Source organism: Pleurodeles waltl, chromosome 8 (genome assembly GCF_031143425.1).
Source record: "Pleurodeles waltl isolate 20211129_DDA chromosome 8, aPleWal1.hap1.20221129, whole genome shotgun sequence".
Lineage (NCBI taxonomy): Eukaryota > Metazoa > Chordata > Amphibia > Caudata > Salamandridae > Pleurodeles > Pleurodeles waltl.
Window position 1 is genome coordinate 1,341,172,192 of NC_090447.1, and position 25,268 is coordinate 1,341,197,459.

Here is a 25,268-nt window from a genome sequence, read left to right on the forward strand (position 1 = left end):
ATCAGGGGTTTCTTTTTATGGTAAGTATTTTTGGGGGTACGATCCGGTGGAGGGTGAGTTATGTAAGAGAATTTTAGCTGGTTGGGCCAGGGTGGGTGGGGTGAGGTGTGATAGGAGGCGTCCTATAACTCATGATTTGCTGAGGCCTCTGTTGGGGTGTTTGGGGGAAGTCTGTTTTTCTGAGTGGGAGGTCTCTTTAATTTCTCTTTGCATGTCCTGGTTGTTTCATGGGGCTTTTAGGATTTCGGAGCTTTTAGGGTTAAAAGGGAGGCAGGGGCTTATATTGGAGAACGTGCATGTGAGTGTTCAAGGAGTTTGCATATGGTTACCTTTTTCCAAAGGGGACCAGCTGGGCAGGTGCCAAGAGCTGTTATTGAAGGCATCACGATCCAAGGACTGTCCAGTGAGTTGTTGGTTGTCTTTCATGGCATTACGGTTACATTATTACAGGTTTGTATTTATTCATCAGGATGGTTCGCCGCTGTTAGCATCACAGTTTTTAGCAGTTTTAAGGATGGCAGTTAGGAGATTGGGTTTAGACCCTAGTAGTTACGGTACACACTCTTTTAGGATCGGGGCTGCGACGGAAGCGAGGAGACAAGGTGAATCAGATCAGTCAATTAAGCAATTAGGCAGGTGGAGGTCTAGATCTTTTCAGAGGTATGTGCGCTCGTTTAAGCAGTAGTTAGGTATTTCTTGGGAGTTTTTTTATGTATGGGTAGTTTTGTACAAGTGTTGCTGATTTGCTGTACCGCTCTTTTACAAATGCTCTCTGCCAATTTTTTCTGTATGTTTTGATTGTTATAATTTAAGATGTGTATTAACATATTTCTCTTGTAGGTTGCGTCGGGGGGCCGGACAAGGTTTGTGCCGTTTGGATCGTGGGTCACTCCTTCGTTTGCTGGGCGGAGAAGCAAGCGGCATCGCGGCATTTTGGAAGGCAATTGGGGCTGGATGGGGCCAGAATAAAGCTTAGTTGGGTAGGTAAGAGTGGCATGAGATGGGGGGAGTTGCTGTACGTTTTGGCAAAAAGGTTTGATCGTGGTGTTTGTCCTGATGTATTAGTTTTACACTTGGGTGAAAATGATTTGGTTGCGCTTTCGGGCATTGGTTTGTTGAAGGCGATGAAGTTAGATTTATGTAGGATCAAAGAGCGTTGGTCAGGTACACATATTGTTTGGACGAGTTTTGTACCTAGAAGGGTTTGGAGGGGTGCTTATTCTTTTAAAGGAATTGAGAAGCAACGAAAAAAGGTGAACAGGGAAATGAGGAGTTTTTGTAAGGATCAAGGTTTTTCGGTGCTTACACATGAGAATATTGGGGTTTCTGATGTAGAATTGTTTCGGCAGGATGGGGTTCACTTATCGTTTTTGGGTAATGAGCATTACTTGTTAGAACTTAGGTCGTTGATTGCTAAGTTATTGGGCGAAAACTTATGGGATAAGTAAAAAATTTTGGGTGGGGCAGGAAAACGCCGGTGCGGGTTTTCCTGTGTGGCCTTTTGGGGGGGAAGGGGTAGATCAGAAAGATGAGAGGGCAGGGAGTTTGCACAGACAAGGGGAACTGGAGAAGGTGACTGCAGGACACATGGGTCAATGGTTGGTCGAGTCAAGGTGGGGATGGGACAAGGGGTAGTGCAGTGGGGTCATTTTAGAGGGAGGGGGAGGGGTTAGGTGATGAATTTTGTATTAGTGAGGATTGGGTAGTTTTGTGAGGCTATTATGCCAAGGTTGTAATTTTGCCAGACCTGTTCTATTAAAGCGGCCTTTTACCCCTTTAAGCGAGTGTCGTGGTCATTTCATGTGTCTGCCCGATGGGGGCTTGGGGGGAGCAATGGGCTTGCCCGGTCTCCCCCCGGGCTTATCGGGCTGACGTGGTATGAACCACGATCACGAACGGGGATTGGTTGGCTGGACAGGATGGGGCGGTGGCTTAGGCGGGAGGATAAAGAGCAAGGGCTCGGTGTGGGAGGCCTCTTTGGCCGTTGTCACACCCAGTGGGCGTTTTGTTTTTGTGCCCGCCCGCCCTCCCTGTAATTTTTGTTAGATATTAGTGTTGCGTTTAGGTGGTTTTTTGTAGATTTGAACATTACGTTTGTTAAGGAGTTTTGGTTTTGGGGTTTGAAATTTAACTTTTGCTAGAATCGGATAGGTACCAACTCTGTTTTATTTTGTTTTTCATTATGATGACAACGGCATAGATATGTGAATAAGGGGGGGGGGGTGGTTTTTTATTTTTGCCGCTGATAGGCGGGTCTGGTGGGGTTTTCTATGTTTAATAAAGTGGCCTTTTGGGGGGGAAGGGGTAGATCAGAAAGATGAGAGGGCAGGGAGTTTGCACAGACAAGGGGAACTGGAGAAGGTGACTGCAGGACACATGGGTCAATGGTTGGTCGAGTCAAGGTGGGGATGGGACAAGGGGTAGTGCAGTGGGGTCATTTTAGAGGGAGGGGGAGGGGTTAGGTGATGAATTTTGTATTAGTGAGGATTGGGTAGTTTTGTGAGGCTATTATGCCAAGGTTGTAATTTTGCCAGACCTGTTCTATTAAAGCGGCCTTTTACCCCTTTAAGCGAGTGTCGTGGTCATTTCATGTGTCTGCCCGATGTGTAGAGTGGAAGATTATATTTTGGAGAAAATGTATCCGTAGGGCATATATGTGTAAAACCAGAGGCAAACTAATACTGAGCCAAAAAGGCATTGCAGACAAAATATATTACATACATATAAGTACATGTTTAAATATGGGTACTACATTTAAAAACATACTAAATGCACATACTCAAAACCTGGGTGCTCGATAAATCTATAGATACTGTAATGAGTGAAGCAACGCCTATATTATGAAAGGTAAGAGCTAATATTACGAGGTGGGCAGGTCAAGAAAGAGGGTGGAGGTATGAGAGTAGATTAGAGATGGGGTAGGAGATCTTTCATTCCTCTATTTCAGGTGAAGTGTGAAAGAGCCCTCCTCCGCGTCCGAGGACTGTTGTCCCAGATCCTGAGTGAATGCCACTTCATAATGGATGGCCCTACAACGATTGAATGGATTGTTTTAGAAACGATTTTCAAACATTTTGGAGTGACAAGGTTTTTTTTATTGCACTTGCTACACTGATTACCAATCTCAGTGGAAACATAAAACTCACATAAAATAACTTAGGCCAAATTATAAGCAAGTGAAACATGTTTCTGTGCATCAGATGTAGCATCGACCTTTCATTTTCTGATTTTCAATATTTTATTAGATAAATAGCCTCAATATTCATGCTTTGGATTTTAAAAAAGTATGCTCTGTTTTATGGCTTTACCTGGAGCTAACAAAACCGAAATACTCCGTTATAGAAGAGATCTCCCATGAGTCTGAAACTACTATGAGCCCTTAAAAAGCATCCCTAGACAGCAAGCAAAAGCCTTTGAGAAGCCTTGCTCAGCAGTCTCCTTGCCAGCCAGGCAGCACAAGTACACTGTCCACCAATCCTGAAAGAATCTAGTTTTCTGGATTGAGTGCTGCAGGGATGACCCAAGTAACAGAGAGAAAAATCTTCTAGTCTGCCATGGAAAAGCCAAAGTGTTTCTTACACAAGCAGTAACAAGTCTCATTGGCCTAGCATGTATCCCCATTTATTTTTCAGACACACGCTGAGCGCTTGTTAAAAAACGTAAGATCCTTCACCTCATAGTAAATAATTTGTTAAGAGGAGTTCTTCTGATTTACATCTTCACTGCCTGCCTGTCTACTAATTCCTGAAGTTAAACTGGGTGTTCTGACTACTGAAGATTTAGTTATGTCTGTGCGAATGTTTGAATTATTATTGTGCTTTAAACATGAACACAGAAACTCTTAAATCCCATAAAACTGAGCTAACCTACAACAGTATCCCTTCTGTCCTTGATATGCACTTGCTGTAACTTAATTATGGACATATCATATGACCTGCTAGGTCAGGTCAACCTACATAGCCCAAAAATGATTTTCCATGAACTTCCTTGTCCCCTGAAAAGCTACTTTTGAATGTTGGTAGGATGTAAGAGCCTGGGCTCCTCTAAATCTGAACCATTCATGTAGTTTATCTTTCTCCTGATGTTCCCTCCCATTTTTTTATTTGTGACAAGTTTGTGGAGCCCCCGATACTAAGGAACCCATGCAACTGGTAATCTAGTTATCCTCAAAACAGCTTCTGGCTGCCTGAGAAGGGGAAAATTTCCTTATGGGTCACCAACCTCTAGTCCTAAAGGGGCAGCCCACCTGGATCTTCCTCACATAGAGTTTGCTGGGCCAACATTATAGTTGTTTGGGATGCAGAAACTGTACCTTCCAAATTAAATCGGAGGGAAATAGGGGACATTTTGTGATCATTTGTATGGGTGGAAATGTGTGTGACCATTCTGTGCATTGGGTTTCCATTTGTTTCATAAATATAGAAATGGATGCACAGATAACATAGTTAATGATCACTATCGATGCACATGCCATCAGCATTATCCTTGGCTGCCTTGGCTGGTTCCTAACATCTTTAGATGTGTCTGAATGCTATTTTATTATGGGTATGACTGCTACCCTTAGAGAACAAGAAAAGTCAGCCCCTGCTTCTTTTTCCTCTCTTGCTTTGCCCCAAACTGGTCATTAGATGTTAGAGCTGAAAATTTGCACTGACTGATTGACAGTGAGCTGCTGCATGACTGACATAAACAGGACAAATAAGTTGCAATTCAAGTCCAGCTTGAGTAAGATTGCACCAACTCAGATCAAACCTGCATGTGATATCTATCAACAACCGCAGGCAGCAAGCCTTTAACAACACTGCACCTCCCAATTAGTCCATCAAATGAGAAGTTCCAGTACGTGCACAGTAACACAAGCACCTGCTGCTCCAAGGGTGCATCTCCAAGAGGGGCTAGAACCATCCAAAAAATACAACTGATAGTGCACCAATATTGTATATCTCTTTTCAATTAAGTCCAGATCAATACTGAAAATTTCACACTTCATTTTCATCAACGGTGCAAAGCAGCACAGCCAATGTGTTTCTCTCACTTCCTGTGAACTTCCTCAGGGCACCAAAAATTCTTTCATCAAGAGACACATCTCTCCCCAATCTGTCTTCAACATGAAGCGTGTCCTTGAACTTCAGAACTTTGGCAGACCACTTTTTGGAATGCCTGGTTGTAGAATTATGTTGTTCTGAAGTTCAAGGACACGCATCATGGTGTCCCCCATGGTTGGCTTAATGGCTGAACTACATACGATGAAAGGAATAGGATTTGCACACAGATTAAATATTGGTATGGACACAATGTTGAAGACCGATTTGGGAGAGACAAAACCTGCATGTGTCCTGCTAAGGTGCATTTAGAATGTGGAGATGTGCAATACCAATTCACTCTACGCTATGAATAAACCCAGAGGCTCTGGTGGGCTGCTATGCTCTGGCTGCTCTTCTTGGAAGCCCTAAGCCTGATATAAGCCCACAGACTCAGGACCTAGAGGGCAAAAGAAGGCTGCCTCAAGTAACAAATTTCATTATCTGCAGGTGCACAGACTGGTGCTTTTGCCTGCTGAGCACAGCCTCCCATACAACACCTTTTATTACCTTTGAGTCTCTTAGGAGCAAATGTGTTTGCAATGGTACAGCATCCGTTTTTGCTGTGTGCTACCTGGACTGAAACGCAGCTGATTAACCCAATGTATGCCCTTGTGACTGGCCTCTATGGGTAGGATGAAATTCAGCTTCTTTTCCCGTGTGGGCCAATGCTGGGAGAGTGTGGAACCACTGACCCTGGGCCTCTAGGACTCACAGGTCACAAGATATCCATATTTAGAGGGATTGACTACCACTTACCCTACACTGAAAAAAATGTCTAGCAGCCCCATCCACTTCCTTTAATTCTGAGACACTTTAAATTACTATGGAGAATGAATTATTCAGTCTGAATTTACGTCCATCGTTTTGAGGTATGTTTTTCAAAATAAGATGGAGATCACAAACAGCATATGTTTGTATACATTGTGTGAATCACTTAATCATATTTATAATAATAACTTGACAGTACTACTTTGTGTTTAGGTGTTCACGATAACCTGCCAATCACAAATGGTATGCAATGTTTATATCCTGGGGCCCAAGTTTTATCACTGAAATATCACTGTATTATTCTTTGGTTGAGTATTCTGATTTATGTATTTTAGCTATTCACCTTGTTTCTACTCTACACATATATATACAATAGGATGTCTTGAAAGTGTTGTGTTGTTAAAAAAGCTTTACTGCAACTATAATATCTTTGTTATAGAGTATCCATACTCAACCACATATCACTGTCTTTGAGCTAAGACAACTGCTTGTCCACTGCTACCCTGAGAGTCACTGAGGCTTTGGAGGCCAATTTCCCATCATAAATCAAGTAAAAACAATGTCCTTTCAAGCTTAGCGTGCTGCATAAATTATGCAAAAAAAAAAATCATGGAACTCTGAGTAGTTTCCAAGTTTTACAGGAGAGCTGCTCTCTTGTATGGAATACTTTATAACAAAGACACTCCAAATTTGCTCATCTGAAATGTCTGTTTTATAGCAGAGTTTTAAAACACAAGATAAGCTCAGGGACACCAACACCAAGCTAGAAAGTGACAAAGCATTTTGACATTTTTAGAGCAAAGTATTTAATCACTGGATTAGCAAGTGCCATCCACGCCTAGATGAAAAATGGCGAATGTTTTTTTAACATTTTAGACAAAATATTACAGTTTTGGATTTGGAAAGGGCATGCCTTTGTAGGGTATTGTGTTGAAATGGTTGCTAGATTGTGTCTGAACAATCTATACCTCTCTGATGAGCTCTAATAAGAGTGAAACACATATGCCTGTGGTTACTTTTATGCATTCCATGTTGGCTTGAATGGCATTTCCAATCCAAAGGTGTAATACTGTGCCAGGAATGGAAGGATGCTTTTGTCATTTTTCAGCTACAGTCCAACACCTGTGCCTGTTACCAGTGATTAATCAAGTATTTTTAAAGACATTCATCCATGGCAATAACTAGCAAGAATGAGAAGCTGAAATCATGTTTTATATGATTCATTTTATATGAACAGCACATAGCAGTCATGTGTAGCTGCATTTGATTTAGTCCTTCAATTGTAAAGATCCTCCTGGAAAATCTGGAAAAGTGAGTAACAAATGCTATGTTATGCACATGTCACAGAGTGTTGAAGCTTGTTTCTAATAACATCAGTTGAGCCATCTGGACACCATTTCAATTAGCTAATTACTTGACTTTCTCTCCAACCTTTTACAGTTTTGCTATCTGCATAGATTTTGAATTAGCCAATTACTTGATTTTCCATAAAAACGTTGTCTTCACTCCCTCTGGCTCAGAGTCAGCTTGAAATTTCAGTTAGTTCCCCAACTGTGGTTTTCTATTTAGTTCATGTTGTGTGCTCCTTGTTTCTGTTCACTCCCCACTCCCTGAAAACCTTTTTGCCACCAATCCTAGGAATCTTCCTGTTCTGCCACTACACAACCTGTATCCTTACTTTTCATTCCTCACCACCACTATTTGGCCATAAAGAATGGATGCTTTTTGGCTAAGAACACATGTAAGACAGACAGTGATCAGTGGAGCCAGTCAGTTCTGGGACAACGGAGCTCAAACAGAGCTGTGCTCTTTACACAGCTTGGGCAGGGCATAAATCTGTTCCCTAGAATAGAATGGTACCCTGCAATGATAGTAAGATAAGCCATCTTATTCATCAGTTTCAACATTCACTATGTGGGTTTTGAGATACTAGTCTATTGGCAATCTCTCTCTTATGGGTATCTATATGAGACCATCTACCTACCACTGGTTCAGACCTGTGCTCAAATGCCTACTCTTGTTCCCGTTTTTGAAGACTTTATTATATTACAACCTCTGCTCAATAATAATAACTTTCCATTCTTCCCCTAATTTTGTACTTATGCCCACTGTACAGTCTACGATACTTCTATAACAATATATTCCTATGAAAATTTTGAATGGAACTAATTGAGCAGTGCTATGGATTTCAATAATGTAAATGCTAAAATATAAATGCATAAAGTGAGAGCTTCAACTCTACCAGTCCTGGGAACTATATGTAGTTTATACTGGACCATCAATTGAATATACAACGCATGTATATGAGAATCATATAAGGGTAACTTAAGAAAACTTAAAGATCAGAATCACAAGCGCAGAAGTAGGCTGACCTCATGAGGCCTGAAACCTTAATCAAATAAATGATGTGAGGCGGAAAACCAAAGATGGTGCTCAAATTGCCTGAGATACGCATTTCTTAATAACACCACCAGCTAGTATGTTTAGATTACCAGTAACTTGTAATTTTTCGAGTGTAAATATGACCGATGATACACTTACATAAAGATGGTTGCATCTCAGACAGAAGGGTCAGCTTTGGTGCATTGAATCCAGGTTCTTTCTAGTGGCACACAGATCTCTCTGTCAAGGTTACCTCAATTATTTTGAAACAGAATATTAATCAGCCATTGTGGCTATTAACTACCCATGTTACATGATCTCATGTGCTAAACCATACTATAATTTGTCTAACACACTGCGGCCAGTTTATTGATATTAGTTGACTTGAGACGACTTATGCTGAAGCAGAGTCCAAAAGGGAGGATGATGATTCACGTTGGTGGGATCGAAGACAGAACTCTGCTACTTCTTAATACGGGAATTCTAACAATGTTGTTCATATCTATAAACAAAGGAAAGTACTAGTCGAGAAATGGGGGCATATCTAAACACTGTATTATATCCACTGGGATCCCGTGACCATAACTCTACAGTCATCCTACACTTATTAGTTAATATATTCTGTCACACCTCGCCTAGTCCATGCCAGATTTACGCAAGAATCCATACTCTCCTCATGTGTATCATTAGCCTTATCTGTGGAATTTCTACAGATCAATATGTTATTAGAAGAACATTTTTAACTTTACAACAAATGTTAAACCTACTAAAATTCCAAAAAATCTTACATTTTTTATAATTTCCAACACAAATTAGCTCAGTTTGTCATAACTCTCATTGCACAGAATCATTCAACCTCAATCTTTCCACTGAACAACCAATCTATTTGAAGGCTTCCATGAGTGATGACAGTTATCCAACTCTGAAGGGCTTCCATCTAAAACACAAAGGTTCCCCTAGTCTTGCAATGAGTCACTATAAGCTGTATATTATATGTGCCGTCGGTTTCACTGGGTCTGGAAACAGTGCCCATTCCACATCTGAAACTCTGAACTTTTGAGAAATGCTTTGCCACTACCTTTACCTGATATGCTGTGAAGCCGTGGACCTTCTGGTGGAGGGTAGTCCACCTGTTAGAGAGACCACTGCAGCCAGTGTGCCAGAAAAGACAGCTCACAGGCTTAGATGTGGTGTACATAAAAGTTATGCAGATGTGACATTTACCATCTACCAATCACGAGGAATGTTAGAAACGGTGATGCAGCTTCAACAAATCCCTTTTGTACATGATAAAGGCCCGCCCCAAAACTGAAAGATTACTTTTGACGAACTTTTCTCCACTAAGGGGACTTCTCCATGTGCTAGAGTGATTTTTACAAACTCGTGATATTCGACGGAGAAAAGCATTTATACAGACTGAGCAAAACATAGCAGAAGTGGGAAATTTCTAGAATATCACATGTATACTTTGTATATTTGACTCACGGCCATAAAAAGTAGAATGACATCACAAAAAATGTGTTTGCATTGAGTTACGCTGTATAGAATTATACATCAATAGGCCTAGCAGGAAAAAAGATACATTATTTCACAGTTACGGATAATTGTAGACAAGTTACGTTTAGAGATGGCAGCTTTAATGTGCTTATACACAAACCCGTGCACAAGCTAAAACATATTTCTTAGACGTGGTGTTTTAAGTGAAAGAGGAAACTGGAATCCCTCTAGAAGACATTTCCCTGGGGAGCGAAATGACCCGAACCCCCATATTGTGCGGATAGGTTTACTCTAATCAGCTACTGCTTGCACCTCAATGACATGAATAATTACTATGCATAACGAGGACCTATGAATCGCACATTAATTTCCTTCTCAGATTCGATGAACTTGTACCAGAGCATTGTCTCTTGAAGACGAACAAAAAAGCAACGAGATGTACCGATGTAAATAATCTATTTTACAAAACAATAAGATTTGAAACGTAAATTGGGCCGACCAGTGCTTAAAGGGATTTAAATGATTTGATGTATTACAACTCTGGGCAAGTCCTGTCCTCTGTAATGGCTATGCTGGGGTGATGACCAGTTGGGGCCCTTGTGCAGCCAAGGGGAGCAGATGCTAACGTGATGTGGCACCGATGCATGGACGCATGCAGAGCCATCCAGAGGATATATGCGCTGCGTGATTCTAGGAGACATTTACAGCCCAGAATAGAGGAGCAGGGCAGCCTCAAGTGACATCACCAGATCAACTGCAGCATCAACCGGGCACATATATTATTGCACACATCACTGCTCCGCTGGCTTCTCACTGCCTCCTTCGAAAGGCAACTAGCCTTCCCATCAAATAGCACAGAATCCACGAATGCGCCGCACACATCTTCGAGACGCAGGCGGAGGGCATGGTCTTTATAGATAGTGGTTCTGTGCCATACTTGGGGTTTCCTATCTGGTAGAATAGAGGGGAAAAGAAAAACGTTTGTGCAGCAAGGGTGCCATAAGCCCTATTGCAATAACAGAATGTGTCCCAGGGAAGGATTGAGTAGTTGAGTTTGTTGAGTTTGTGGGGCCCTCACACTCATGGGTCCAGATGCAATTTCACCTGTGGAGCTAATGTTAACTACGGCCTTGGAGAGGAAACCCTACAACGGCGAGGAAGTATTTTTGAGGAAGTGCATTTCTGAAGTTTGGAAACATACACAAGTAACCTCCCTCCATCCCGCCGGGTCCTTTCAGTGGGACACCTGCTGAAAATAAAGTGCTACATTTCCCCTGGTCCTCCCGCCCGAGACAATTGCCCCACTGCACGTGGTGCTCATTGTACATAATTTATGCATAACCTCTGCAGCTGGGTGGCTCATTTACTCACAGGCGTTCGTTACAGCAAAGCTGTTGGCTGTTTCAATGTTGTCCACATGAGGAACCAAATTAAAGGGCGCCTCCGAGGCGTTGGGGCTGGTGTTGTGGAGGAAGATTGCTAATCGGAAAGCAGTGTACTCCTGGTCTGTGTTTCGGATGAAGAGGCCACCTACGGAAAGACAGCACAAAAGGGGGCACGTTTAGTGAAAGAGCACTGGTTCAAGATCCTGCCATGCAGCTGTCTATGGTGCATTGCCCCAGTGAGCGTGAGAAGACAAGCAGCCAAAAAGCATTGCCTCGTTCAAAATGACTTTCCTATGCAATGCAATCGAAAGCTTGCACCACTGCCCATCTTTCGAACTCCCTTGCACCACATAAGCACGCCCTCCTTTCCAGCACGCACGTCCACTCTGGTAGGAATGATCTAAACGCATATCCCGAGCGCCTCTCACTGCACTACCCTAGGCACATTCGCTAGTTCGCCCATTGGAGAGATGCAGGGGCAGACGGCGTGTGCCGCACGCGACAAAGGCGCCTCTCTGCTATCTATTAGCTGTCCACCTATCCAGATGAATAAGGGAGAACAGCAAAGCGGATTAAATGAAGTTTCTGGGCAGCCTCGGCAGCCCCTCATTATACATGGAAGGCCGAGTCAGCTCGCTCTCAGAATCTCATTAGCAGCAGGCTCATTGGAAGTCCTGCACGATGGATGATGCAGTGCTGCTGCCCGGGCAGATGAGAGCTGCGCGCGTGGCTGCGTCCCACAAGAGGCAGAGGGGACAGGGCGAGGCAGAGCCCAGCTCAGCGTGCGGGGCCCAATCCCATTTGCGCAGACAGGGCACAAATGTCCACTTTTAACTTTAAATCAGGCTGTGTTTAAGAGAAAACACAGAGACAATAAGGCGCTAGCAACATCTCACAGCATCACTGGCTGTAGCAACATCCTCGCTGAAGCCTCAGCCAGTGAGAGCATTCTGTCTCCTCAATGGAGCATCTCTTGTGCAATCGGGGAGATGCTGTTGTAAAGCCGCCACTGCTGCTAAACTTGCACAGCCACTGCAACAGCAATCCCACCTTCCAGGCACCAAACCAACACCAATTTCACACCAGACTGTCCCCATCAGACCTCTCCCCGCAATACCACCCAAAAATAATATTGTAATTATCATCCACAACACTTTTTACAGACGCACAGAAAGGTGGCAGGTGGCGAAACACTTACCTATTTGTACACTGCTTGGAAAAGCGCCCATTGCGAGTCCCCAAAACCCAGAAAATAACAAAACAATCTGCCTAAAAATAATCCTCATCTTCTTTATTCTTTCTCTGTCCCGTTTTTCTCTCTCAGTTGTTGCAGAGAGGCATTGGAAGCAGGACCGCCGCTAAAATAAAAAATAAAAACCATATAAAGGCTTGGGGCCCGGAGAGCAGCTTCTTAGCAACCGTCCATCCTGAGTCGGATTTTTCCCGCAGTCTCCATCGCCCTGGTAGAGGTTGTGTCCGGCTGCAAATGTGGCACATGCAAAGATGGTGGTGTTGTTGGCGGTGGGGGCGTCTGGTACCAGCACGGAGGGATGAGACATGCGCTATCTCCCCTGTCTTCGCAGTGGGCGCGCAGCCTCCACTGACTTTCCTCGGTCCACGGCTCCTCCAGGCTCCCCGCAGCCCTCGCTCAGGATAGCGCGGTCCGGGATGCGCGACGTCCAGCCCAGGCACGTCCCCTCCTCTGGCGCTACTGGGGGGAGGGCGGGCTGCGCGCTCACCCAGAGGCTGCCTCCTCTGCTGCCCTGCGCGGCTCTGCAGCCAGCCCTCGGCGGCGGCAGGTGCACGTGGACTTTGGAGTCACTGCAGCAAAAACGTCTCAGCTCTCGCCCGAGAGCCGGTGAGAAAGTGGACGGGGAGGACGAGCGAACCGGGACTTAGCGCTGGGGAGGGTCAGTCAAGGTCAGGCGCCTTCGCCGCCGGTTCCGCACGCGTCCTTACCCCACCCACCCCCTCGAAGCCCACCCATGCGGCAGTGTGGGGTCCGCACCCGAGTCCTCACGGGCTGCTGGCGTCCTGTTGTGGGGCCAGCGGCGAGAAAAGCCTGCCTGATGGAGAAAGGATTAGCTTTCAGGCTAACTGCGGCATGACTTCTCCCAAAGCTCTCAACATTTCAGAGGGCAAACGAGAGCCGCTTTGGGTTCAGATAGTGACGTGCGTTGCCGTTTCCCTGAAGTGCTCAAGATAATATAGGGTTTTAAGCCAGAGTCTTTTTAAAATGGTAATTTTCGCACGGGAGTCAATGGGAGATGAGCATAAAATCATAAGTATGATGATTATGCTTGACCCGGGCTATAATGTGCACACTAGCGACAAGGAGGTTATGGTTAATACCGAGAACTTTTATTTTATGCAGACCAGGTGTGATATGAATGACTTTGCCAAGAAGACTCGTACCAGCCCAGGAATGCTATTCATTAAGTTTGAAGACGTATCGCAAGTCTACGAGAAATGGAACACTGGCATATTTATGTTCTTAGCTGTTCTGATGGCAATTAATAGAGTTTGATACCCCACCCATTTCACTTTCCATTCAAACAAGCACTTGGTTTGGCTACGGTTTGTGAAACGAAAATTGATATGTGAAAAGCATAATTTATTGGGGAAGAATCACATAAATATTAAGTTGTGAAATTTGGGAAATTCTAATTTTATTTTGGACTGGTCTTGCTCGGTGTTTCCATCAAGACAGACTCAAGTATCTTAGTAATGCAAACTAATACATACATAAAGAACACATCCTCCAACCCTCCGAATTTACAACCACAAGCAAGAACCAGTGGTGCCCCTTACACAGATCTGACAGTCCCGATTCTTCAACCTAACTGTGAGTTCTCTGGCATGACAGGGTAACGATAGGGTATTTGAAGAAGAAAGTCCAGAGTGTAGCTACCCAGATATTGATTGCTTAACAGATAACGCTAACAATCACTGACGTCAACCCTGGCAGACAACCTATAATATTTCTCCAGTAATACTAGTATGATCACAGTATACCACCTCTGAAAAGACACTACACAGTGAGCACACTAACACACACTCATACAATCCACACTCAGACCAGACAGCAAACATACTCCAGACCCCTAACCCATCATTAGAAAAGCATCAACTGCCCATGGAGTATTCCATGGAAACCTCAACTTGCGGACATTGCCCATGCTCCACATCTTCAAAACAACAATTTCTCATTCACTTCTTGGTTTAGGAAATACCACATGTTTCATCGTGTACCAAGCATTTCACACCACCACCCAAACTGCCACACCATTGCCACACCTCCAGTCCCCTCTCAGCTTTTTATAATTCTGCTTCAATTGGCTAAGACTCCTGCCAATCTCTTCCACCATAACCTAGAGCTTCACTCACATCCACTCAGCTCTTTCTACGTTTAGCACATACAACCCATGTTCCATATTTGCTGCATGTCAGAGAAATAAAAGAGGAAGCAGCCATGGTGCTACAGGGTGTAGTGTAGTGCTCCAGCTGAAGTCAACCAGAGAGCTCCTGCAGCTTCTTGTACCAGAGTAGACTCATTAAATAAAATGCATTGCCTTGCACATCCTTATTGGTACTGATAGAGCGTTCCGTACTAGTAATTTACCTGTACTTTGGACGCTCTTTTGGCCGATGAATCTTTTGGCTAAGTGGGACCCTCTCCACCCTTAGTCAGTCAAGTTAATCAAACCAATAATCAATAACGAACGTAAGCAATGCCCTGATCAACATAACACTTAACAATTAATCCAGAATACATTTCGGCGAACCCTGACCTTTCAGTCAGGAATAACCACACCAGTTTATTCAAAGTTAGTGAATTTATTTCCCTATATTAACAAAGCTAGCACAATATAGATGTGTCTCAGCACCAAATGATAAACGTAAATGAACATTAATAGCTGTCCATAACGGCGAAACAGGTGCAATCTATGCAGCATTTGAATAACAAGGCATTCGATAATAGCAATGCAAATCACTAAAACTATAATCTGTAATGAGCTAATTGCATACATTTAGTCAGCATAACAAGGTCTCAAATTGCATCGTGCGACAAAAGGAATCCTCATCTAACCTCAAATCAGCATCGGCATGTGGGACTTCATGCAAAAACAATTTAGCAACATTAATTTAGAAAACTCCTAACTAGGGCTCTTATCAAAAATCAGCAGTTGGTTACCTAAAAGAAACACAATGCAATTGTACAATTTCCTTTCATATTTACCAATTTCAATCAGCATTCAAGGAAGTCTTCGTCTCACAGGTACCGTTTCTCGATCAGCATGGGACGGGGAAAAAGGGGCAGGGGTGGACGGGGCAGTTGCCTCACGGTGGCAAGATAAACTACTACTTCATGCAAAGGGACAAATCAAAGTTAAAGTCTCTAGGGTAAGAATCATTTAAGTCTCTTTCTCTCGATTAGAGAAAGCATCAAAGTCTCTCAAAATGGCGTCGCAGCAAGGTGGGCCATAATAGCTGCAATGTCCTGCAAAATGACGGGTATATGGGCTGTAATGTCCGTAATGGCTACTTTCTTCTCGTGCACCTGGTTTAAATACACAACAGTTCAAATCCAGTAGGGTCTTCCATTGGAGGGTTCATAGGTTAGCTTCAAATTGTCCAATCAAAAACAACAGTCCTCAAGCTTTTACTTAAGCATACATTATCCTTGGAGACGGGTACGCAAGTTGCAACATTTTATACCAATTAACTCATTTTCAGAGCTTCCATTGTCCGCACCTGCAGATTGACCTTGGAGCAAAGAGAAAAATGCCAGGCTGGCACGAAACCTTAAGATAAGCATGTGAACGATCTCAGTGGAAAAGTACAGCTTCAAGCAGAAATACACGTTTAATAGCACATTGGAAAAATACGAGCATCTAAACCGTGAGACCAGGCAACTAGGCCGAAGCCTGCACTAAAGTAATGCTAAGCTAAAACATTTCAAACAAGCAAATCATAGCACACGTTGACGATTATGTCGGATTAGTGCAATTCTAATACATCACATTATATAAAGCACGCTTATAAATGTTGGCAAACTACTCTGAGGGCACATTTTGTCCCCGTACAATCTTTATTAGTTCGGTTAAAGTCACACATGATTATTGCAGCACTACGTTTATGCGTCAAATAAATGTAAAACCTTCATTTCAGCTTCATCAATCCCTCCTCTGATGACTACTTGTCATCACACCAAATCATGCCCACAAATTTTATTCCATTAAAATTCTGTCAGTTCTCTTTTCCTTTTAATTCCCCTAGTTTTCGCTTTGTATTCTTCTGCCATTCTTTTCATCATTTTCTCTTCCTTCCTTCTTTTAATTCTTTCCATAATCATTATTATTCCCCTTTTTATTCCCCAAATTCCAAATATGCAAATTAGTACTATTAGTATTCCCTGTATTATTTTTAGTAATATTCCATTCCAAATTCCCCCAATCCAATTTTCCACTGAAGCAAGTCCTTTTCCAACCTTCTCCCACACCCCTGGTTCTTTCAGTTCCTTCAAATCTCCACTTTCTTTTGTTAGATTAGCAAGCATTGTTTTAATTTTCACACTATTGTCTGGAATATACGTGCAACAGTGTCGTGCACCAAGCATTTTGCAAACGCCGCCATCCTTTGCTAAAAGAATGTCTAAGGCAAGCCTGTTTTGAAGAGTCAGAGCTCTTTCCGCTGCAAGTTCAGCATCTATCAGGATTATAGCACCTGAAAACTTTGTCAACATGTTATCAACTATAGTAGACAACTTTCTTATTTTGATGGAATTCAGCACAACTCCCAACGAAGGAATCATGGCTCCAAATATATCTCCTACCACAGCAGCTGCGGTCTCTCTTCTCTGGATACGATGGGATCCAGATGTCTTTGAAATCATCGATAGGTCATCCAGTTGATAAACCTTTGGGAACACTATACCCAAATAACATCTCCCCCACCATCCCTTTGGAAGACGATAATAGGCATTATACCCACAAATGTAATATACACCTGGAATGACAGGGTCAAGTCCGTTCATCATGAATGTCCATTTGGCCTTAAAGATAAAAGTATGTTTACACTCACTCGCTCCTACAAAAATGTTATCATAATAAGATTCACCTCGATATATACAAAATTTCCCTACATGCCAAGCATCTAAAGCTATTCTCCCTTGTGTCTTTATTGCGGCAAAATCATAATTATCTACTGAAGTCCTCTTATGTAGCTCTTTTTCTAATTTCGCATTCATTTGTGCCCTCCTATCATCTGTGCGATCTAAAAAGCTTATTTCTACTGCAGAGAGCGAGCAGGTAAGGTTTTCCCTATGAGCGTGAGCCGTTTCAAAAGGTTGCATTGGGTCGAAAAATTCCCTCATTATTTTAGCATCCCAATCTTTAGCAATCTGGCTTAGCTGCGCTATTATAGGAACATATGCAAAGGTAACATCATAATTCGAGTAAAAATACTGTATGTTAGCCTGACCATAAAACCTAGACATTACTATACTACATGTAATCCTGTATGTAAGAGGCATGTGGTGATAAGTCACCCCTTCCTTTACTGATGTCGGTATCTGTGTACACACATAACAATCTTTCGCATCCATAGTCTCAACATATTCTGTTAGCAAGCGATAGAAAACATTATACGAAAGTTCTTTCTTATCATGCAAGTGTCTTTCATCTAATTCTAGTCTTTTCAATGCGGTTAGTTCAGTGACAGTAACAGGAGCAAGAGTAGAAGCATCAATTTTCTCATTCTCACTCTTACCATGCATTGCAAGCACCATTATCATTATTATTAGTACACATGCAATTACCAAGCCTATACACACATATTTACAATATTTCTTTCTACTGTTTTGCGTCATGATCTGTATAGAATCAGAGAGCTAGAAGCACCTGTAAAGAAACTATTTAGTAATTCAGTTACAAAGCTGAACGAGCGCGATGTTCACACAGTCTTCTTCAAGAGGCCAGTCACTTATCGGCTCAAATCGGGTTTAAGAGTCAATCAGGTTTTCAAAGTCTTATCAAGTTAGCAAATGTCTCATCCGGTTTAGCAATGTCTCAGCTGGTTGTATCATGTTAGATTATAGCAAGCAATGTCATTTATTACCCTTTCAATCGACAGAGTCCATAAAACTTTTCTTTTCTATTGGCATCTCTTCTTCTTCGTTCTCGAGGCTAAGAGATACAAATTCGTCAGTCCAATCGTCATTGACTGCATATGCCCATTCTGGACCGGAATATCTCCTGTTTGGTATCCTTTTCCTTTTCAATTTTGCCTCTCTTTTCGATTCTGCCTCACTGGTACTTTCCTCTTTGGCCAAGTCTTTTCCTTCACTTGAGGATGGTACCACGACAGTCACTTCCTTTCTTTTCTCTTTCACTTTTGGCCTTTCTCCGTCGTTCAAACTTTCTTTAGTTTTTTTTTTTTTTTGGTGATATACTTAGTCTCCTCTTTGCACCGTGTCCATTTGATGGACTTGCGACCTATTCTGTGGAAGCTTGAACTGTTTCGTTCTGTTCTGCCTTGTCCCCTCCTTCTGGGGAATCAATCACGTTCTCCTTTTCTTTTTCTCTATCGTCTGCTTCTGGGAAAGCCCTCCTCTGATCAGGCTCTCCTGCTTTTTCACCTCTTTCGAGCTCTTCGTCACCGTTATTTTCTTCAGATTCTTTATCACTTTCAGCTGCTTCAGGCTCTTTGTCACCTTCAGCTGCTTCAGGCTCTTTGCTACCCTCAGCTGCTTCAGGTTCTTTGTCACCTTCAGCTGGTTCGTCGCTGTCTGAACTTTCTCCTTGGTCTTCCCCAAGCGAGTTTGTCTCTTCGTCCTCAGAGAATATCTCTCTCTCTTCCGTTCCTGCCTGTTCGCTTTCAGTTCGGTTTTGCTCTGTCTCAGCGCTCAGCACTGTTTTATCAGGCACTGGTAGTTTCAGCGCTTCAACTTCCTCATCTGTGGGACACAACACTTTCTTTGTGTGACTGGCGTGAATCCAGTTGGGAACTCCCGCACACTTCACAGCGGTAGTGGTCGTCAGGATCACTTGGAAAGGGCCTTTCCAACGGGGTTCCAGACACGACTTTCTCAGGTGCTTCTTTACCACAACCCAGTCACCTGCTTTCAGTGTGTGTCCTGGACCTTGGATCGGTGGCAAGGTGGTTGCTTCCACCTGGTGAGAGAAAGAGCGAACCACGTCAGCCAGACCCTTGCAGTAGTCTAACACCATATCATCTGTAATATTCAAAAGCGCGTTTGCGGGAACTGCAGGAAGTCTCATGGCCCTGCCCATGAGAATTTTGTGCGGAGACAATCCAGTCTTTCTATCAGGGGTGTTTCTCATTGACATTAGCACCAAGGGCAATGCGTCAGGCCATTTCAAATTTGTCGATGCACATATTTTCGCCATTCTTGATTTCAGTGTACCATTCATTTGCTCCACCAGTCCTGATGCTTCAGGGCGATAGCTACAATGCAGTTTTTGCTCAATGTTCAGCGCTGCGCAAAGTAACTTTATCACCTCGTTATTGAAGTGACTTCCCCTATCGGATTCTAAAGAGATCGGGAATCCGAAACGTGGTATTAACTCCCTCAACAATAGTTTTGCAACTGTAAGGCTGTCATTTCTACGTGTGGGGTATGCTTCAATCCAGTGACTAAAAATGCACACAATCACCAACACATACTTCAAACCTCCATGCACAGGCATCTCAATGAAGTCCATCTGCATTCTACTAAACGGGCCACTGGCTCTGCCAATGTGGCTCGCGTTCACAACTGTTCCCTTTCCTGGGTTCATCTGCTGGCAAATAACACATCGATGGCAAACTGCTTCTGCAGCTTGACGAAATCTGGGGTTAAACCAATCAGTTTTGAACAATCTTATCATGGCATCTCTCCCTAGGTGAGCCTGCCCATGATAGAACCGCGCAAGCTGTGATAAGAGACTATTTGGCAAAACAAATTTTCCCTCATTTGAAACCCATAACTCATCTGGTCTCTTTATACATTGTGATTTAATCCAGGAATCTCTTTCATCCTCCCTGACGTTATTCTGTAATGCTTTTAGTTCATCTATTGTATCTACGACCTTCAAGGCAAATGCTTCAGCTGGTTCGAGTTCTGGTTCACTTATCGAATTCCATTCATCCCTGAGTAATATACAGTTCAAGGCACAAAATCTTGCGACTTGATCTGCATATGCATTTCCCAGAGAAACATAGTCCTGTCCTTTTGTATGAGCACTACACTTTACCACTGCAACTTCGGCTGGCATTTGAATGGCGTGTAACAATTCCCTTATCCTCTCCCCGTTTTTCACTGGGGATCCTGAAGAAGTCAGGAAACCTCTCTGTGACCATAATTGCCCAAAGTCGTGCACAATTCCAAACCCGTACTGACTATCAGTGTAAATGGTGACTTTCATCAATGCAGACAATTGACATGCTCTTGTAAGGGCTACAAGTTCTGCTACTTGTGCTGTATAGACTCCTTGAAGCCAGGACGCTTCCAAGACACCTGTTACAGTACATAATAGCATATCCTGCTTTCAAAATCCCCATCCCATCTCTTAGACATGAACCATCAACAAAAACAATTTGGTCATTTTCATCAAGCTTAGTATCCTTAATGTCAGGTCGAGGTTTTGTGCAAAATTCAGTCACCTGAAGGCAGTCATGCTCGACGTCTTCAGCGTCCTCAATTTCAGCATTTTCACCGGGAAGCAAGGTTGCTGGATTCAGCGTAGTGCACCTTTTCAGCTGCACATTCGGTGAGCCCAGAATTATCGTTTCATACCTTGTGAGTCTTGCTCCAGTCATGTGTTGCGTTCGGGAGCGGGTCAAAAGTATCTCAACTGAGTGAGGGACCATGACTGTTACTGGGTGTCCCATCACTATTCCTTCACTCTGAGTGAGGCTGATACCAACTGCTGCTACGGCGCGCAAACACCCTGGAAGTGCTGCTGCGACCGGATCCAAGGTAGCTGAAAAATACGCTACTGGTCTGTTTATGCCACCATGGGCTTGAGTCAAGACAGACAAAGAACATGCATCACGTTCATGACAAAACAATGTGAAGGGCTTTGTGTAATCAGGCATACCTAAAGCTGGAGCCCTGCACATGCATTCTTTCAATTCAATAAAAGCATCCATCTCATCTCCTTTCAGCTCAATTTGATCCAAGGCATCCTTCTGGGTCAGCTTCAGTAAAGGCTTTGCTAGAGTTGAGAAGTTGGGAATCCACTGACGACAGTAGCCCACCATTCCCAAAAACTTCCTCACCTCCCTCCTTGTCTTTGGTGGACTCATTTGAAGTACACTCGTTATTCTTTCCTTCATTATTCTCCTTGACCCTTTCTCTATCTGGTGACCCAAGTATTTCACCTTCTTCTGACAGAACTGCAATTTGGAAGGAGACACCTTGTGTCCATTCCTTCCCAAATGGTTCAACAGAGCAATGGTATCGGCTGTGCAGCCACTTTCTGTCTTTGATGCAATCAGTAAGTCATCGATGTACTGTACTAGGGTTGACTCGAATGGCAATTCTAATGCTTCCAAGTCTTTCTTTAGAATCTGATTGAATATTGACGGTGACTCAGAAAACCCTTGAGGAATTCGACACCAACTGTACACTCTGTCTAAGAATTTGAAACAAAAGAGAAATTGGCTGTCCTCATGAAGAGGCACCGAAAAGAATGCTTGTGACAAGTCGATGACTGAGAACCACTCGGCATCGCAAGGGACCTGAAACATTATCACAGCTGGATTTGGTATGACAGGGCAGCATTTGACTATGATGTCATTTATTTTCCTCAAGTCCTGTACAAGTCGGACCTTTCCACTTGGCTTTATTAGTCCCATGATTGGTGAATTACATGGACTGCTTAACACTTCTTTCAGTACTCCCTGTTTTACAAATTCGTCAATGAGTTGGGCAACTTTCATGAGGGTGTCTTGTGCCATGTGGTATTGTGGGGTCTGGGGAAAGGTTGCATTGGGCTTTACAGTCACTTTCACTGGTTCCACTCCTTTTATCAATCCCACCTCTTTCCCTGTCATATCCCACACTTCCTTTCCAACTGTTTCCCGTAATTCAGCTGGAATATCTTCTTCAGTTATCATCGGGAAGAGACAAATCAGAGGATACTCTTCATCGACAGTTTCCATCTCATCCCCCTCTTCACTGTCCTCTTCTTCCCCATCACTGCTCGTCTGTATTTTAATTCCCTCGTTCGAACACATAATCGAACAACCCAATTTGCACAATAGGTCTCTCCCTAACAGTGCTATCGGGCTTGAGTCACATACCACAAATTTGTGTAACCCTTGATAGTTACCAATGCTGACTGGTACCGGATCTGTAATTGGGTTTGTCAGGTGCCTGTTTGCTACTCCCACCACTTGAACTGTCCTTCCTGAGAGTGGCAAATTTGGTACTTCAATGCTCTTAACAGTTGAACGTGTGGCTCCTGTGTCAACCAAGAATGAGACACGATGACCCATTACTCTTCCCTCCACGTACGGACCCTTTTGATCAACTTCCAAGGATGCTGCAAGCACACAATCTCCTTCCTCTCCTGAACTTTCACTCTCCCATACATTGTTTATTCCACTCTCACTGTGTAATGGGAACTGTTGTATGGTGCCATTTGTATTCATTACCTGACCCGAGACCTGTGGAGGAACCATCACTTGCTGCTGACTCATTGGTGCCAAAGGTATTTGCATTTGCTGATTAGGTACCATGGGAAACTGCTGTTGCATTGGCTGCATTTGCGTCATCTGCATACGAGGCATCTGCATCTGCTGCGGCTGCATGGGCTGTAATCCCTGTAATTGATTTATGGTCTGAAAATTTGGGTTTGGACCTCTCATTTTCGGTCCCCTCATTGTCTGAAATGCATTGACATCATTGTTTTGCTGACCAACACCTGCACCTTCCTGCACCACCATCGGGCACTCGCGTTTCCAATGACCGACAATTCCGCACACGTGACACGGCATCACCTTTTTCAATGCCTGCACACCATTTGGAGTCACAACAGTGTTCAAATCCGGACCATTATTCACAAAACCTCCTTTGCCTCTGCCTCTCGCCTGTGGCTGAAACGCCATATTTCCCTGCAACTGCGGCTGCGGTTGCGGTACCTGTTGTTGGAACCCTTGCAACCCTTGCAGACCTTGCAAACCTGTCTGAGCTGCTTTAAGCTGCATCATCATCACTTTCTCTTTCAACTTTTTCTGTTTCACTTCAATTTCGTCGCTACAGTATTTCGCATAATTCAATACTTCATCAATAGGTTTCGACTGCCAACAAATCAAATGCGACTTTATCATCTGACTTATCTCTGGTCTCAGCCCTTCCACAAATCTAAACACAAAATGAAGCATGTCCTTCGCCTCTATTGTTTCCGTGCCACTGTAGTTCTTGAACGCCTTCAACAACCTCTCATAGTAACTATGAATCGACTCTTTAGCTTCTTGGGCAGTTCGATCAATCTTCTGCCAATCCACATTTTTGCGGCAACCTTCGTCTTCAAATGCTCAATCACCTTATAGTACAAGCTCATCACCATAGGTGATGGTGCACCCGTATCCCTGTCTCTCTCCGGTTCACTTGTCGGCCAACCTACAGCTCTTTTGCAATCCTCCCACAAATCTGCCGGAACCACAATCTCAAAGAGAGTGTTCAGGTCTTCCCAGAGACATTTTGCAAGCTTCACAAACCTGTCAGTCTGTTGATACCATTCAATCGGTTTCTCTCTCAGTTTGGGAAAATCATCCGTAAAAGACTGAATGTCGCTTCTAAGCCATGGTACATGTATTAATTGTCCCCCTGCTGTCTCCCTCATTGGTAACATGGTTACTGCATCACTACTCTGTGGTGTCTTTTCGTTTAGCTCTGGGACACTGTCTTTCCTCTTTTCCTTTCTCTTTACCCATCTGCTTTCCCATTTGTCTAAGCACCTCCATACTTGTGCACTCTGCAACAATTCTCTAAGGTGCGCCTTCATGCCTGCTGACCTCTTGTGTTCAAAATCTGTGGTCCCGAAATCCAACCTGTAGCTCCTGCTCAAGTGTTTTGTCTTGTCTATGTCAACCCCGTTTTTGTCAGCTATTTCCTGCAAGCTTTTATGTACCTTGTTCACTTCTCTCGTAATCCTGGGACATAGATACCTCAGCTCTTCTTCCGAGTAGGACTCTAACCTATTCACACCCATAGTCCCTTCCACCAATTCTTGTGCTTCCATGTTCAACCTGACCCTATTCAGATAATCTTCTCCCTTCCCACTGGCTGAGCTTTGTGTGGAATTCAGACTGTTGAACCACTGTGTCAGCTGTTGCGCATTCAACCCCATCAGTGTAGCATTCACATCGACTGCCATTGATGGTTGCGGCAACTTTTCAGTGTTCGATGTTAGAGGTATTATCAGTGGGGGGCTCGACCTCACCACTGTCGACTGAGCACATATGGGACTAAACTCCATCAAGGACCCAGATCCGGTTGGCTGAGCCGCTATCGGAGTTATCCCTGGAGTGTTTTCTATGCACCTCCTTTCTGTCCCACTCTGCAGCATTGATCCCTGACCGCTCATTCCTAAGTTAGGCTGACTGTACAAAGGTACCGGCGGACCTACAGTAATGGGTAGTGATATCGCGTCTGGGTTCTGTCCATTTCCCATGTTCTGAGACATGTTCATTCCCACACTATGGGTCATCATTGCCGGCATGCCCATCTGACTCCCCGTCATCTGAGCATGTGCGTTCCCCCCCTGCATCTGCTTTTGAGGCATCAAAAACTGGGTTGATTCAGCTTGTGCCAGTGTTGGGTTGTGACCATTCTGTCCTCCCATTGCGGCTGGATCTAGAATCATTCCCGTACTATTGTCACTGCTGTAGTACCTTGGGGCCTGCGGCTGATAATTTTCTGCCGGTTTCAACATGGGCACATCTGGATATATTCTCCTAACCTGTGGTATCTGCGGGGTGAACAGTAAACTCGGGTCCTTAGATCCCGATGATGCTCCTGAACTCTGAGTTTCACTGTTCTGTACCGGTGCCGGAGGGGCAGAACTGGTACTTGGACCTTGTCCACTCTCCGCATAAGGTGGTGGACGGTCGTTCAGCAATTGCATTATTAACTCCTCAT

The 25,268-nt window shown here is 43.7% G+C and overlaps 1 protein-coding gene across 5 annotated transcripts in view; it reads right to left on the reverse strand.

Annotated features, from left to right (window-relative positions):
• GRIA4 (glutamate ionotropic receptor AMPA type subunit 4) overlaps positions 1–13,306 on the reverse strand; it is an 892,311-nt gene extending 879,005 nt beyond the window's left edge. For 4 of the 5 annotated variants that reach the window (XM_069202350.1, XM_069202354.1, XM_069202349.1 and 1 more), the window contains exons 1-2: positions 12,315–13,249; positions 11,103–11,261 (exon numbers count right to left, since the gene is read on the reverse strand). In XM_069202350.1, coding sequence (XP_069058451.1) covers positions 11,103–11,261; positions 12,315–12,402 — 247 coding nt within the window. In that variant the 5' untranslated portion in view covers positions 12,403–13,249. Of the gene's footprint in view, positions 1–11,102; positions 11,262–12,314 lie in introns of all 5 variants that reach the window. The other variant, XM_069202351.1, reaches the window with a different exon arrangement.
• Positions 13,307–25,268: the final 11,962 nt, after the last annotated feature.